At 35.9% G+C, this 18,288-nt stretch overlaps 1 protein-coding gene across 9 annotated transcripts in view; it reads left to right on the plus strand.

Annotated features, from left to right (window-relative positions):
- Positions 1-18,288, plus strand: part of cntfr (ciliary neurotrophic factor receptor) — a 358,007-nt gene that overhangs the window by 249,044 nt on the left and 90,675 nt on the right. For all 9 annotated transcript variants that reach the window (XM_044096391.1, XM_044096393.1, XM_044096394.1 and 6 more), the window contains one exon: positions 6,702-6,935. In XM_044096391.1, the coding sequence (XP_043952326.1) occupies positions 6,702-6,935 (234 nt within the window). The remainder of the gene's footprint in view (positions 1-6,701; positions 6,936-18,288) is intronic.

Genomic DNA, 18,288 nt, shown 5'->3' on the forward strand with positions numbered 1-18,288 from the left:
TTCAAAAAGTGTTCATTGTTTGTTACCATCAAGTGAGAAAAATTGATCTGCTTAAACTAAACTGATCATTTTCCGGGGATCCGTCTGCATATGTCAGTAAATCAACCGTTTCACTGTTGAACTTTGAAAGGCACGGCTCCCCTTGAGCATAAAAAAGGGATTTACTGATAAACGTTCAAGTTTATTTGAGAATGGTGAAATGCAACACCCTCTAACCTGGCCTGATGGGGTCTTGCCAATGAATCGACAAGGAGGGTTGGATGCGCATGGAGCGCTTACACAGGCGTGCACACCCACAAGAACATGACACTTTGAGATGGTAAATCAGACTGAATTTCAATTTCATTTCATGTCGCCGCTGCGCAGCCAGATCATAACTTACAGGTGGTTGCTCCCACAGAGTCGTACTTAAAAAAAAATATCCAAGCATGCATGACAGAAGCCGTAGATGCAGAATGATAGAGCCACAATTTTATCCTTGCAAGTGTATATATTGTTCAGATTGAAATGCAAAAACATCCAGGCACAGCTTTTCACAGCTGGTTCTCCATAATCAAACTTCATCAGTAATCTAATCAACTCAAGAGAGCGTGCATGCTTGTTTAATGAGTTGTGCGCTCTCTGGGTGCATCTCTGTATGAGTCTGCGTGGGTGTCACTCTGGTCAGCTGTGTGCGTGTGCATGCAGGCATTGTTGTTGTAGCACTAGGTCTGATATGTAAATATGTAATTTGAAAAGATATTGACTCTATTGTTAGCTGTTTTACAATGGTACAATAGTAGTGTATTTATATCACAGAATGGGTTTACATTAGTCATATACATTAGTCAGAACAGCAAGTTAAGTCTATTCTGTTATCCGTAGACATGGTCTTATTTTCATATATATATATATATATATATATATATATATATATATATATATATATATATATATATATATATATAAGAAAATTAAATGGGTTCAGTATCTGAACTTCTCCTCGCATCTAACAATACAACTGAGACTAGAACATTGTCATGCCAAATGGTACGTGTTTTATTTAACAAGTAATTTTACCAGTGTTAAATCAGCTAATCAAGCCATCACTTAGAAACATCTTCGCCCCTAACTAATTTATGTACGGTTGTAATGCCTGATCAACATAGAATGAATTAAGAGATGTATTCCTGTATGTCAATTTGCATACAGCACGTAGAACACTGAATCACTTTCCTTTTCAAGCTTGGCTGACTTAATCTACCTGTGTCTTTTTTTTTATTTTTTTGTAGCTTTTATTGTATTCTTATCTATTGTTGTTGCTGTTGTTGCTGGTTTCCTTACAATTTTCCACCACAGGTAGAAAGGTAATATGTCCATTTTTGTTTTTAGATTATGGTGGTGCCACATCCAAACTGGTTCTATGGTTTCATTTTCTGCAGCCATACAGACATTCTTGTGTCACTCCATAACTGCAACATGTTCCAGTCAATGTCCAGTAATTATTTTTCCTTTTTGTGAATTATTGCTCAGCAGTAACACCGTTTTTATTATTTTATATAAGTATCCCTGCAAAACACATTCCCTTATGTCACCAGTTTAATTTATTTATACAATTTAAACAACAAGCAGTGTTTGTGACCTGGAGCATTTGCAGGACGATTTTTTTTAAAATCCTACCTGTTGACATAAAAATTTTGACAGTGTTTGAAAAGTGAGTCAGATTGTTAAACTTGAACTCCTTGAACAATGATATGAAACTTTTGGATGTGAATGTAAGAGACGTTGAGCCTGTGACATCTCAAATCTAACTTGGGTATTAAAAAAAGTCATTTAATTCATTCAGACATTCACAATTGAAAGAGAATAATTTATTTCTAATTTTATTTAAGCATTTAAGCAATTATTTTTCTATTGTTAGTGCATATTAAACTTTTACAATTTTCAGATTTGCACTTCTCATAAGAGTTTTTCTTTTCAAATGCTTAAGTAAATATTAAAAGTTATCTGTTGATAAGTGCTCAAAGATTAAGCCGTATTGGTTAAATGTTAAATTATTAAATTTGGCCTAAGGACAAAAAGTAAAAGATTTTTCATCCTAACTTATAGCAATGCAGTGTTACTGTTAGACTAGAGGTTGTGCATTTAATGAAAAAAAAAAGAAAAAGAAATGATTTTCTGGGCAAAGACTTGACTTGTTCTTGGGGTCAAAGGACTTGCCCCCTGAAAACTTGAGTTGAATTTGATTTTCCTCACATAAAAACTCACAAACCTCACATGGAGTTGGGGGAATGATTTGGTAACATCTCTGTTATAGATGCATGCACAAACAAATGCTTGTGATTTATTATATTTTTACTCAAACAACTCTACATGAAAGTTCACTTGAATGCTCACTTTAGAGAATGTATATATGTAAAGTTTAGTGGCATGTGTTGTGCAGATTGGCTCCTTCTGTCAGACAATATGGCAGTCCATTGAGTTTAATATGCATTTTATTATGCAAAGCTGTGTGTGAGCATGTGTATCCATGTATGTGTGTCTATGTATGTCTATGGAATGTGTGTTTGGAATCAATTGATTTGCCTTAGAGTGGGGATAGGGCTCTGTACAGCAGGTAGCATCAGTAACACAAGATAATTATGATTATGTTGACTCTGTGATTATACACGTCTTTGGGGAAACAATACAAGGCTGCCAAAAACTACAATCAAATCAAGGAAACCAATGCTCATTTTGGATGTAAAGTTGAACTTTTGTATGTTGGACCAAATTCTAACCAGTAGAAAAATATCCTGGCTGACATGGTAAAATATTACAGTGTAATCCCATTTTAACTTGATCATAGTGTATATGTCTCTCAAATGCCGCAGTAAAGTAGATGCAGCTCTCTTTGGCTGCCATCATTTTGTCAGTTTACAATTGCTTTTCTCTTGCTAAGGTTTATCTCACTTGAATCTTTCATCGGGACAAAATTTATCTAAATATAAAGACAGAATGAGTTAGCTCGTCTGCTTTTCCTCTCGAAAGGACATAAACTGTTTATCTATTATGGCTGTGTGACATCAACATAAATAAGAAGAATGATGTGTAAAAAATGGTTTTGCTCATTTTTATTTGCATTTTGGTGGGAAATAAAAGTCCTCTGATGCTTCTCATAGTGCTTGGTCCATTACCAAGAGATCAATAGCACTTGAGTTGAATGTCATTATGGTTATTAGGCCTGCTTGTCTGCATGGTCATGAGAAATGAGGGCATTATGCAGGGGAGCGTTCTTATGTGTGAGTGAGTACATGAGTGTAATCATAAGTATCTGCCTGTGTTTCCACTGTTGCTCTCATGTTTATTATGCATGAGTGGTGTACGTGCAGACTGCTGATGATCATGGATATACTGCTGGAGAATGGTAAAGTTTTAACACGATCAATATGGAGTCAGTATAGCTGTAATGTGAGAAGGACTGATGGTAAGGCAAGAAGGACAAGCTTAAATATAGATATGGTTAAATCCTATAAAAAGGAGGTTTAACCATTCTATAGGAATGATTGAGATATCAGGACTACCCTGCTGTGTCAGCCAATCCAATTATCCATCATGGCAATGTGACTGTATTCTAGGTATGCCAAGAAAATTCAGTAACAGGGGGAATTCACCTTTGGTAAGTTGTGAGTATTTAATGTAAAAAGAAGGGGAATGTTATTGGAATGACAGGGACCCATGCTAACATGAATATAAGTAATTATATAAGAAAGTACTTTGCCCCTTTATTAAATCATAAAATAACCTTTTGTTTTTTAAATAAAGTGGATATGGATATGGATAGGTCAATGGCCTGAGAATGGGTCATTGAGGATCACAGCACATTGATGACTGCAGCCTTTACACGTGATGCATACACACTACCAACTGATCGAGCCAGCCAGCGCCCCCTAACTAGTTAATAATTAATACTTGAAAAGTTTTGTCTGCTGTCTCAGACTTTATGTTCACATTATATAAGAAGGTTGACAAAAGAGAATGCTAGAAAAGCGAGTGAAAACTAGGACATCCATAGAACCATATTAGTGGGAGGAAAGCAAGGAAATGGGACGGAGGATAAGGGATAAGACAGCCACCAACTCAGAGTGGAAAGAGGAAGAATAGGATGTGAATGTTTATATAATAAAAGAAAGACAATACGAACTTTAAAAAATGACACAGCTGAAAGAGTGACTGGATATTGTATAGGTATGGAAATTAAGATTTTATTTAACATGTTTTGTTTTTGTTTTATTATTGAAAACTTGATACTCCTAAAGAGAATTCTGATTCTACTGTTGCGCTAGAATCAGTGCAAGAGTGATTCTAGCCAATGACACCATTTTAATGGTGTGTGAAAGTGGACTGAGGTATTTTGAATGCCGATCTTTTCTTTATTATAAAAGTTCTGAAGAACATCATCACTTATTTAGATGGAGCACTTGATTTAATAATATTTTTCTCAAGTTTCACTTCTCTTACTTGTCACATGGAGCCATGGGGCACCGGCATCATCATCAAAGCTGACATCAAAGTAAAACCGTATGGTTTTTGCTCAGATGCAAATAGCTTTTTATGTAAATAAAGTCACGCAGGCTCACTCAGAGTAACTTGACAGAGAGGAAGATCAAAGGAAATTGGCATTTCGTGGCACTAATGTGCATACATGTGCTCACATTATTTCAGAAAATGTGGAGGGTAACCATGGAAGGTAAATGAGATGAGCAGAGCAAGAAATGGAGAGATGGTATAGGATGACAGGATGCAAGAATAGAGAGGGAGAGTTAGGGTGGCTGAGAGAAAGTGAAAGACAGCAGAAGGAAAAGAGAGCAAACAGTGTCAGGTTAATGTTAATAGGGCCAAGGATCTTGTCCTATTAAATATAAATGACTCTGTTATGGGACATGAAATATACATGAAACACTGCGTTGACATCTATATCTTCTGTGTTAAGAGCCATGTATGAGTAGACCAACAAGAGGAAGAGTGCTTCAGTTGACAAAAAGGAGGTATTGTGGAGAGAAGCAAAGGAAGGAAGTACCAGAACACAAAGAAAGACTGTGGGGAAAAAAAAGATATCTAAACAAGACAAGGAACATGACAGTATTTGATCTGAGGCCAGTTGGGGCATCTTTTTTTCCTCTTTTCTTCATCCACAGTTTTCTTTCCTGAGATGGGGATCAATATTTTATTGTTGTTTCTTGTTGTGCTGCTGATCGGCTGCGCTTGAGTCTTAATCTGAGGTCTTACCTCCTCGTGGTCACGACAAGTCTCTTGAGACTTATCAACAGAGTAGGGCTGCTAACCCCTGATGTCCCAGTTGAAGCGCCTATTAGGCTCACATAAATCCCTTAACCCTAGAGGTCATGGTACCTACAAGTTTTCTGACAAACTACTGTTGACTTCAGTAGCAAGATAGTTGACATGAGGGTAAAGTATAATAGTGATTTTCAGTAATTCTTTTACTGAAGGCTCTCTGTATAGAGTAGAATGTGAACTCTTTACCCCACTTCAAAAAGAGAGGGGGAAAAGCCCAGTGCTATTAATAGACTTCAAAATTCTTTTAAAACTCCAGTTTTTCCACATTCTCTTTTTGTGCTACAATAAATCTGAATCTAAGTAAGGCTTACAGCAGGACAGCGAAGCCAAACAATGATTGAATACAGATATATTTCTTGTAGCAATATTTTTTCTTCACCCTTTTTAGATTAGTTAAAAACTTATGCCAAGATAGGAATTTTTATTTTCTCAGTTTCTCAAAGTATTGGTAAAGGAAAACAGTTGCTCATTGAGAAATACAGCTGTTTTCCTTATGACTGTATCTGTTCATTAGCCTACAGCCAGCATGTACAGAGTGGCTTTACTGGCTCTATACTGGCATACTGGTTTTTAAAGTTCTGGGTCAATATGACCTTTCACCAACTTTTATCCTTCTTTTGCACACTCCTAATCTTTTCATTTTAGTCTACCTCCACATTGTACCCACTAACAAATATTCATTTCTATCTTCATCCATGTAATCATTGTTTCCACCTATCCAGGATACACTAGGAGAGACAATTCTACAGTGGAAACCCAGAAAGTCCTTTGCTAGCAAGATTACCCTGCTTCTTCTGGGATACTATGAGGTGTACCCTGGCTAGAAATAATATATAGTCTTTCCAGTGTATTCTGGGTTTGCCCCTGAGTCTCTTCCCAGTGTAACATACTTGAACAACCTCCAAAGGAAGGCATCCATGAAGTTTTCACATTAGATGCCCGAAGCACATCAATTGACTCCTTTCAAAGTGGAGAAGCAACAGCTCTACTCCGGCCACCTGGCAGAGGATGCTCAGTTTAGTTACTTGGACCTAGTATCTCTTTCTTTCAGTCGCAATTCATATTTTTGGAGCGTATGTGAATGTCATAACATAGGTCGTCAGTCATCATAAATCATCAATCAGAAGTATGCTGTAATTTGTATGTATGTTATTTCCCAACAACTTCATATTACACCTTATTTGCTTTGGTGACTTAATCCCTATAATCTCATGAAATGTGAGTATTGTGAAACATTCCCCTAGTGGGGATGAGTTCATACAAGGTAAATGGTAAATGTCAGGTACCAAATAATCAAAATTATAAAGGGACAAAATTACCATCTCTCATTTCTTATTACTTCTGCCATTGTTCAAACTTTTTTGTTGTCACTTTTTGGTTTTCAGTTGCAAGAAACCAGTATGAGCGGAGGGGCAGCGATGTCACCATGCAGTGCGGCTCCCTGGAAAGTGACGCATCAGTGTCATGGAAGGTGAACGGGACAGACATCGAGGCCCAGCACCAACTGAATGGACCCAAACTTATTCTGACCCAGGTTGACCTTGACCACAATGGACTCTACAGCTGCTTTCAGAACCCGCATGGAGAAAGACGTGATACCATCTTCCTCCACATTGGCAGTAAGTAACCAAATATTATTATCCAAAATGAGATTTGACATTTCAAAAATAATTAATGTGATACACTTAGTCTTTATTTGTGTTTTTATTTAAGAACAATATCTGTTACAAGTGACATTTTGTTTTTGCTCCGTAACACTCTTTAGCTAAGTGATAATCTTTATAATATGTTTTAACATTTGAATACTCTTTCATATTTGTTATGTTAGTCCTAAACAGGAATTGTCATGGCATTCCTTAGTGTTGTGCTTAACACTAGATGACAAGTTCTAATGATTAGTTGTTAAAATGACATTTGGTCGTTTTGCTGTTATGACTGGCCATTTTAATAGTCATACAAAAGACGTTTAAGTGTCAATTTAACAGCATTTCTGAATGGCCTGTGTGATGGCATCAACCTCCTTTGAGATCCATTATTTTGATGGGGATGGTTTTATACGCTCAGTCTGTGCATAGTAATACTGTTGAGGTGGGATTGCTTGTGAATGATAGGACCCCGTTGAGGATGATTGGATTGAAAATGTCTTTGTCATATATGGAAGATTCCTTGTGGAAAAATAATATTAATAAGGAACTCAGAAGTAAAACCCTGAAAACATGTCTGCTGCATTGCGTGAATAGCATATTTTAATTCTTGCATTGGTTGAATTCCATTGTGTACATTACATAATGGAAACTGCACACTGTCATTATGTTCAGTATATGGATTACAGCATATGTAATCCATGTGTAATCCTATCAGTTTGGAACATCTGGTAGGATCTTTTTAACTGATAGGATTACATATAATACAATAAAAAATAGGACAATAACAGACTGACAGGAACATTGTCTAGAAATAGTCCACATTTAATATGGCATAAACAAGATGAAATCATGGATCAGTGATCCATGACCATTGATTTATGATCAATAGTTCAGCCAGGTGGTAACTTTTATTAGGCACCCTTTGGTTTCCTCAGTGCAATGTCTCCTTGTCCTAGGTACATTAACTTTGATACATGATAGACCCACCCCTTCACCACAATGTCTGATGACTACAGTATTTCCACCAAAGAAATACACCATGTCACATTGTTCATAAAATCTGAAATGGTTTCTTGAACATGTAAATAAAATAATGTACATAAATGGTCTCCTCAGTCACTACAATTGAATCCAAAAGAACATTTTTAAAATTGAGCAAAACAGGACTTTTGTGTCTGTGATCAAAAAAAAAAAAAAAGCTTGATTCAGTGATTTTATTGTGGACCATTTTTTAAGCCAAAAGGAGGTTCAGCAGGAACTGGCAAAGTGTACCTTATAAGGGATGAGTGAGTGTACTACATCTTATAAATAAACCAGCAGTTGAGTGATTTTTCTTTAGTTTTATGTTGTGATAGAGAACCTTACATCTTGTTAATTAGTCATCACTAAATGACGGGATTAGTATTATTAACATAAAAACATGCTGATTAAAGTATTTGCAACAGTTTTCTGGCTGAATAGATTCCACATTTAAAAATAATAAAAAATATATATATATATGCAGACCATAAATAATCACATGACTTAAAAAGCAAAAGCTAGTGTTGATTATAAATCTTTTCTAACTTCCTATACTGGTTAGCTGTGCCACTGTTACTGACTTTAAAATAAGAACACTAACTGAAAAGGCATTTATTGTGATGTTGTTTTTATTTTTGTTATCTTGAACAGTTCTACAAATCACATTTGACAGTATCTGATGGTGAGATGTTTTTTTTTTTTTTTTTTTTCTTTGAAAAGCCAGTTTAGTTATGATGTTTTACTAGTCACTGCAAACAGGCTTTGGAAATGAATGACTGCCACATAAACCTATTTGTGCTAAAGTAATTAAAGTGTAAACAAGCAGAAGTAAATTATGCTAAAGCAACACAAGTATGAAATTATTTTTGAAAAACGGGGTCAGTTAATCTTGCTTCAATTCATTAGTAAATCCTGCCTGTATGATTGCATCTGCTTGTCAACAGAGTCTATAGTAAGCCAACCCCATCCAAATTGCACTGTAGTATTGCTATTAAATGTAACATTTCCATGCAAATGTTTGATGAATGAGACTATATGTGAGCGTGACAGTTTGGTTAATCATATTGGCAATGATGAATTACCAAATGCTAAAACAATACTGAATTAATGAGACTTTTATGTTATGGTAGATTGTGTCAGCAGGGTGAATGATGCAATACGTAAACAGTCCAGAAAATTTGTGGATGGAGATGGAGAAAAAGACTGAAATGCAGATGTGTACTACATGTCTCTGTGCAGCCCAGTGCATGAGTTCGTTTCCCTTCACCAGGCGTTGTGTTTCTGCATCATAATGACACTTTGGTGGTCTCAAACTATGCATGCAAGAGAAAAACAGACTTTCATTGTGTAACCATTCATCAGGGGTCAATTATGACTCTGTGAGAACAATACCTTTGTGGTCTAGCCTGGCATTGAGTTTAATTGCCTTGTTAAGAATTGCTGATTTTATGACATGTTCAAGACACACACTGGAGCAACATTAATCCTGTTACTGTATACTGCGGAAACTCTTATCAATCTGTTTGTTCTTTATCTGTTCTCCAAATTCATCTCTGCAGGGTGTCTGCATTTCCATTACATTGACTGTCACCTCCAGAGGTTGACTGTGGCACGCAGTCATGGCAGGCTACAGTTCTTCTGATTACCATCATGATGATAGTTTGATTTTATGCAGTGTTTATAACTCACACCAGGGGCTTGTCATGTTTCTGAAAGATAGCAGTATGATCTGGAGAATACCACAAAGCCATCTGTCTAGGCTTTTCTTTTTTTGTTGTTATTATTATTATTATTCATTTTTGGTTTATCTCTACAATGTTTTTTTTTTTTTCATTCCTTTGAAATTCTGAGATAAAATCTTATTTCAGACAAAGGATCGATACCACAAGAGTACAAGCTGTCTGCCTTCACTTTTCCTGTTCTCTAACTTCAGTTTGCAGCCACATTTGTTAGTTTTTTGTTTACACTGGTTCACATTAACAACAGACGACGTCATCCGCTAACTCTCTGTGTATGCCTGCTGAATTTATGAACCGTGTCAACAAAATGTCAGCGCAAGAAGACAGCAGTTGTGTGTTGTGGAAAATTCTTGTGCCGATGCAATGTCTCCTTCCCTTCCTCTTTGCATTATTTCAACACTTTGTAAAACCGTGGGATGCTTACATTTTCTCTGACACTTTAGATACACACAAAGCTTGAGTGGCTTCAAAAAAGTACACGGCAGTAAGCATGAATGTCAGATGGTGTAGTAGTGTGGATGTGAATAGATTGACTACCAATCATGGGCCACAAGGTGTGTGGTAATCACTGGGGTCTTTAGACAGTGGTGATTTTTGATGACACATTTGGTTAAACATACGGAGCACTTTGAAAAGAGGCGGAATCAATGTAAGTAAAAAAATTGTCAGGCAGTTGAGTCCTAAACACGTTGTCTGACGCTTGTTGTTTAGTGTGTCAAGCGGGAATAATTGCCCCCTGTAATGTGAACAGTGCTAGCACTGAATTAAAATATGAGTGTTTACCACGAGGAGCTAATGAAGCTGAAGTTAGTATTGGACTAACTTAGCTTACAATATGGTACTAAAATAAAAGGCTACTTGTATATTTTATTAAAAATCCTGACTGCATTTTAGTATAATCTAGTTCAAAATATAAGATATTCTACTAAACGATGGGGAAAAGTGACTGTAGATCAGTGACATGTGGTGAGGTTCATAGCTGGTGAGGCACTGACTTAATCATAATCAGATTTACAAATATATACCCCCTGCATGTTATTGTTTACATAAGGAAATTTTGCGCATGCGGACAACACTGGAGGGCAAACTGACTACATGTCATGCATAGCCGTACTGCCGCCGTAGAATAATTAGAAAATTCCTGTTAGCTGCACTGCCGCCGTAGAATAATTAGAAAATTGCTGTAGCCGATACGATTTCTTCCACTCTAAGCTTGTTTGCAAAATATAAAACCTAGATTCTTAGAATCAACAAATAATGGTCAAGGCCTAAAATACAATCAGGGAACCTCAGAATAGACAGATTTGTAAAAAAATGTAACGTTGCAAAATGATGCTGCATAGCTCATAGAGGTGTGAATGACACACAATTCACTCTACATCATACAAACATGCTTTGACGGGGATCGTGGGCTGTTACTTAGAACCAGTGACATTCCAACCTAAAACTACCCAGATGATTGATCTTTGGGTTTTAGATGCAAGTTTGAGAAAATGTCATTTTCTTCTGAATTTGACTTCATAAATCTCTGAGAATCCAACAGCCTTGCAAAGCGAATTGAACTGCAGAAAAAAAAAATTATAAAATGGGGACAAATACATGGAGTTAAAAGAATAATTTCCTCTGTCACGGAAGCCATCCTTTCACAAATGCTTTGATCTGGCATTTAGTGGTGAAATTGTTATAGCCCTCTGTACCCCTCCAGGCAGGACAAATCTTGCAAAGTCTAACACCTCGTTGATTGTTATTCTGCTACTCAGTCACTCAGCATGCCAGCTGATGGAAGATGGGGAATTTATTTTTCTTTTAGTGACCACTGTAACAGTGATGTATTTTTTGTTATCTTATAGTAAGGAATGTGATAAAATAGGTGTATTCAAAGCATTGCTATAACATTATCTTTGTTTCAACTTACAAAGGTGCTTAGAGAGCAACAGATTTATTTATTGGAGGTTTCTGCTGACTATTTTAATACCACATGAGGCTCTAAAGTGCATCCAATTCTAAAGATACAGTTGAAACCAGAAATGTGCTTACTTCTAACAAAAAGAAACACTGTCTGAAGTTAGATCACACCAACCCTCTGTTCGAAGCCAGATGTAATTATCAAAATTATTTCTATTTTATAAACTCCTCAGTAATGACAGAAATAATAAGTTAGAGATTTAATTATTAATGTTCTTCAAAATCAGAAGTTTGCATACATTTCTGCTGCGTTTAGTAGGAATGGATTTGAATCATATAACTCAGGTTAAACATTTTGGGTTTTCTTCCACAAGTTTTTCACAACATCTTGCTGAAATTCTGACAGAATTAATGTAACCAAGTCAGGTTTTTAGGTTTTATGTTAGCCAGCATGTAGGAACATCTGGACAAACGTAAAATGGCAGTAAATTATGTACTGGTCAAAATAAAATGCCTCTTTTTTAATATTGGCAAAGCTAAAATATGCTCAGCATTGAGTGGTCACTCCTGTGTTTTGAGGGTGTGAAAGGAGAAGTGAGTTATCTTGTTAAATTGATGTGTTCTCATACATGCACATGCACACCAATTGGTGTCTGTTTCCTTTTCCTGGGCGGCTTGTTTTGGCGTAATCCCTGAACACATACCCATTCACTCTGGGGACCTGTGCTACATTGGAGGGTAATGGAATTGTCTCTTTACAGACAGATCAGGATGGAGGAGGAGGAACTAATGCAGCTCTGCTGGGACTTCCTCTTTAAACTTGGAAGTAGTTGGCCCTGTCTGTAAGGTCACTGGTGGAAGTATTGAGCTTTTTGTTTAATTACTCCTCTCTCTTGTGCCAGTGTCTAATCATCACTGGTAAATAGAACATATAGAGAAAATGCAAACCCTTAGAACTACAGTTATATGTTTATCAAAATTTGCTAATTGGTTTGTGTTTCGGTCAACTAAAGCAGCTGTAGATAAAAAAAAAAAAAAAAAAAAAAAAAATCCAGATAGATAAATATTGTCTTACAGTGTCAAATCCATTATAGATGGACATAAAAGCATAAAATTAAGAGATTACAAATTAGAGCTGCACAATACTTTTCATCATAATCATCATTTTAGTTTCAACATGTGCAATACTGCAATCATGAAGGATGTCTGGGATATAATAGCTGGTTGGTTGCAACCTTTTAGAGCCAGTGTTCAAAGTCTCTTTGCCAAAAACATTATTAGCCATTTACACATCCTATTATTGTTTTTCAATGATGAGTAGAAAATGCTTGATCTTTTTGTTTTGTTTTTGCAGATATACTGTTTATATTAGTGGCTGTGATCATGGAAAAGAAAAGTGATGAAAATATGGGTGAACTTGTTGCCTTTGGAGTAGTCAACAATTTTATGTTGTTTTTTTTTCTTCTCCTTGTAAAACACAGATAATTAGATGGATAGATACCTAGTGTATGAAGACCCACTGAACAAAGTCAGCTGCTATTAAAAAAACAAAACCAGAGAATTCCATTAAACTGAGCCATCAGTGTACCTACTGTAGACAAGAATCCCATTAAAGTTTTCTACTTTTCACCAACAGTTTCCCACTGCAAATTTTATGAAGCCAAATGTTTGTAAACATTTCTAATAGCAGAAAAGAAAAGTATAATTTGAAACCTGATGTATTTCCACTCTTATGTAAGGGGAGCAGGGTTTTGAAACAAATGTTAGCAACAGGTCATGAAAGCTTAGGATTTAGGATGTTACTGACTCAGAGATTTTGGTCAATTTTCGAACATCAACTTGTCAGGCTCCAAAAATACTTCACAAAGAGCAAAATGGCAAAAATACATTTATTTTTTTTATGTTTTACTTAAGAACTACATCTAAATTCAGATTTGTCTGGATATTTATTTAAGTCCATATGAGGCAACATTGGATGTGGGTTACATTACACATAGGCAGGGACAAAAGCATCTTGCCTTGTTTGGCCTTAGGCTCATGCTCCCAAAAAAAAATAAAATAAATAAAATCTACTTATCCCTGCCCACATTGTTTCCCAGTTCTCTCTTTTTTTCCAGTTCATCCTTTTTTTGTTCTGCTCTATATTCTAAATTTCCTCTTCTCCTTTTTTGCTCTACTTGCAAGACAGCAGCAATGTCCATTTTATTGTAACAGACAACCATAACAATTGGGGGAATGGACCTGGTTTAGAAAGTCAGTGTGGAGCCACAAAATAAACTGGAATATATATTAACAGAAGAATGCGTTTGTGTATTTTTCTACGTATGTATGCTGGATATTGCAAGTAATCTGGAGAGGCAGACTGTTTATTCCTTCAATTATTTCTCAATGCTATTTTGTCCAAAGGAGACGTTGAAGCGAAAAATTATTAGCAGCATCAGGAATGCCCCAAGTATAAGTTGTGTATGCATCTTGACTTGCAGTCAAATTAGGTTTCATCTTCTGCAAAGTCAAACTGAAGGGGAAAAATACTGTTTGAAACATTTAGCAGTTTTGCTAATGTTTCTCAAGAAGACTAAAGTCGGATATTCAAATCTACTCATTACATTATTTTACATCAGTCCAAATCTTCTCTTCTTATTTATCACACTTATTCATCTCACATAACATCCATCTGCACAGGTCTCATATCTTAAATTTCCGCCTGTATGATTCAGAGTGTATCTCATTCAATTCTCTCATTTTCATCTGCTAATCCTCTTACAGCACCCCCCAGGTTGTCACATCCAACCTATTATTCTCTTCTTTTCTTGTCATCTTTGTCAAAGTAGTCTTGTTGGCCTACCTTGCACTAAAAATACTTCTTCTGACACTCTCAAATATACCTTTTTTTTAGCTGTTAAATATTTATATTAGATTCTATGTGAATTTTAGTATTATCTACGTTGCTAATATGCCCACCTAGGGAATGACATGTGGAAATGGAATATATTGTAGTAAGTTGAAGGGAGGGAGATTGTCAGATAGTCACATAGATTGTCAAGCTTCAGTTACTGTTTCTCTCTCTCTGCCTCTGTCTCTTTCTCTCTCTCAGAAACTTAGACAGGTTTGACAGGATGGAACACTGTAAATTTTAAAACGTATGAAGGAGAAGTTGCAAACAGAGATATGATCAAGTCAGCCGAGTCAAGAAAAAGTCTAGCTGGGAAGAAGTTGAGTTAAGCTTTGCAACAGACAGAGGGGCTTAGTTTGAAGAACTGCAGCCTAACACAGGAAATGGTGCAGGCAGAAAGAAGGCACCAGGATCTTTATGAGGATTTTTCTTTTTCTTTTTTTTTTTTCCAAAAGTGAGAGTGATGAGAAAATGCACTGCACAGGTGGTGCATGATTTTCAGCCAAAACAATATGGATCATTGTGTTTTGCAGAAATACTCACACCCCTAGGTGTATTTCCCCCTTTGTCAACCTAATATTGTTTTTATTAGAATTTACATTCAACATAGCTCAATAAGATTGAATGTACAGTCTCTGTGGGCATCAAGTTATTCTATAAGTTCTTAGTTGTATTCAGGCATAAACTAAATCCTTACACATAAATGTTTTTATTTTATTTTGGGGTGATAGACAAAAGGAAATGCAAGTGTTTTGACCACTTTTAAGAGATTAAGAAATGTTAAATCTCTAAATTCCATGTCCTTTTGCTTCTTAATGATGCAGTACTTTTGTGTTGATCTATCAGCTAATATTATAAACAAAATACACTGAAACATATAGTTTTAGATTAAGAGTGAGGAAGCTCGAAAGGCTTAAATGCTTTCACAAATTATGGCAAGGTATAGCATCTGCTGTGTGCCATTGTTGAGTGATAAAACGGAAGTTGAGAATTGGTCAAACTAAAATCGACACATTTCTGTGACAAAAATGAAACTTTTTTCTGAGGGAATTATAACTAATTGGAGCAAACTTTTGCAGCTTGAGCATCACTCCTAGTCATCCAAAATACTTCCTCCCAATCCAATTAAATTTTTACTTCTCTAGCTTCAGTTCACTCAAATGTTCTGCAGAGCGGAAAAAATGACATGAAGTATATCTGGTAATTGGCACTGCTCAAAACATTTTGGTATTCTGCTCCATTTTGCTAACATCACCGTTTTGTCTGCAAACGCCTTACAGTCACTCTTTGATGTTTTAATGTCTTTCTTTCCTTGCTCTGTCACAATTGACCTCTGTCTATCTCTCTCTTTTACCAATTAACTAGCACATATAACTGCATGGTATACATGGTGCTGTAGTGCTTTTCCCAGTAGAGTTTTTGTGGTTGCCATTTTGTTTTGTACATCTGCCAAGAAGGTGAAGGTCTATGCCCTCTTGATTAGTGCCCAGTGAAAAAGAAATTTCTGCTCTCCCTTTGCCCTTTACAATCCCCATGTGTATTTGTGTGTACTGGAGAGAGAAAGACAGAGGGATAGAGGGGGAAAAAAAGACTGACCAGAAACTATTCCCTTTGGCTCAGTGTCCAGCAGTGAGGTTGAGCAGTTTTGTTCTCTGACGTCAAACAACTGCGAATATGAAAAAAAAATATGAAAGCATATGAAAACATGGTCACTCTGTGAATGTTTATGTGGATATGTCCGCAGAAAAGATCCAAATGTGACATATCTTTGAGACGTGTAACTGTCCACTTCTGTTGTCCCTTTTAGCCACGTAAATGTCACATTTTCTTTAGTCTGATTCATCTAAATAAATTTGTTTTGGAAGAGAAATATTCAACAAGAACTCAGGAACTTTTGAGTGAAAGAAAATGCTTTTAACTCGAGTAATTTTTAACTGGTTGTTCACACTTCATCCCGCTATTTAATTGCCCTCAAACCTTATTTGGACCTCGGTAGTGAAAATCAAGTGCACAACAAAATCTAATTTAAAAACTGTATGAGAAAAATAAAAGCTTCTTTCCCTCCTCCCTTGTGGTCCTGAAGCCATCTACAAAAATACACAGCTTGGTCAGAAGCAACCAGTCTGAGCAATACCTGCCTTTTGCTTTTTACTAAGCAGGTAGCATATTCTCCACATGGGAGACTGCTCAGGCTAGTTAGCATGGCCACCAATGTTGGAGGATAAACAGTCTCCTGTAACTAGTCATCTATCCACAATTACCACATTAAGCAGCGTGTACATAAGCTTGACTGACAGTGCTCTAAAACCACCCACTTGGCTGTGATCGGTTGTTTAACGAGCTTGGCTCACATGAGTCACACACACACGCACACGCTATCTTCAAAATATCTTCATTTTTGAAGATATTAGCAATGTCCCTTATTTCACTTACTGCATATTTGGTTGAAGTTAGAAAAAAAATATATTTTTCTTTTTATTTGGTATCTACACATTATATATATATATATATATATATATATATATATATATATATATATATATATATATATATATATATATATATGTAGCTGCAGAAAGTAGCAAAGGGGACTGGATTGAAAGACTCGTGAGCCAAGCTCATTTGCCCTCTAGTCATGGATAATTTGTATACATTGTGTACAATGCCATCTTGACCAATAGGATAGCATTTAGTCTTCTCCAATAACATTTCATAGGTTTAAAGCAGGCAGAGGGGTCTTTGATGATTCCTTTTTGAACAATCTCTCCAGATTTTGCACTGTCTAGAGACTGTGCAACATCTGTTGGGAGACTCTTTAGGTCTCCCAACAAGTTTACGTTGTCATTTCCGTTTCCAGAGAAGGTTGAAAACAGAAGAAAGTGGATCTTATGTCTAGGTAATCATTTACATTTATATTACGGGGATTGTTCTGGTTGACAATAATAGTTGAACCAGTGACTTTTGTAAATTACTATTACCGTATTTCTTAATATATTTATTGATAGTCCAATTTAAGGTTGTGTATTCTCTAGATTTTTCAGTGTCAGAAATTGCTGTGCTAATAGTAGATTTTTTTTTTTATCCTTTCACCCACCAGTCAATAAGTGTAGAATGTGGAATGCATTTGTGTTTTCTACCTGAAAGCCTCTCTGTTTATTGACTTTATAGTTCAGTGGTTATACTACTGTTTAGACACAAACTACCTTTCACAGGTAGTTTGTGTCTGAACAAGCTACTTATAAATTGCTTGTTTAGACACACATAAAGGAGATATAAAAGCCACAAAAATGAATCTAAAAATATAATGTAAACCTCTGATGCATGTCTGACATTTTCCTCATTACTTTCAGACATTTTCATGACAAGCAGAAATAATCAAAAACAGAATGCCATTTATCGTTATTACTTTCATAGTCTGCCACAGCCCTAGGCAATTAATCATGACAAATGGCATGTGTCACATGGAAATATTTCATTTTTGAAGATATTAGCAATGTCCCTCATTTCGCTTACTGCATATTTGGTTGAGGTTAGAAAAAAATAATAAATATATATATATATATATATATATATATATATATTTGGTATCTACACAAAAATACATACAGATATGCTTTGGAGCCTTGTATGTTCAACTTGCATATTTATAAATCATTCCATATATATGTCCCTATGCACGTGTGTAATGGACTAGGCTCTAAGATAATTTCATGCTTCATGATAAAAATGCCTTCTCTATTTAGTCCACTGGGGCAATTTGTATTTGATG

Source organism: Gambusia affinis, linkage group LG17 (assembly GCF_019740435.1).
Source record: "Gambusia affinis linkage group LG17, SWU_Gaff_1.0, whole genome shotgun sequence".
Taxonomy (NCBI): Eukaryota; Metazoa; Chordata; class Actinopteri; order Cyprinodontiformes; family Poeciliidae; genus Gambusia; species Gambusia affinis.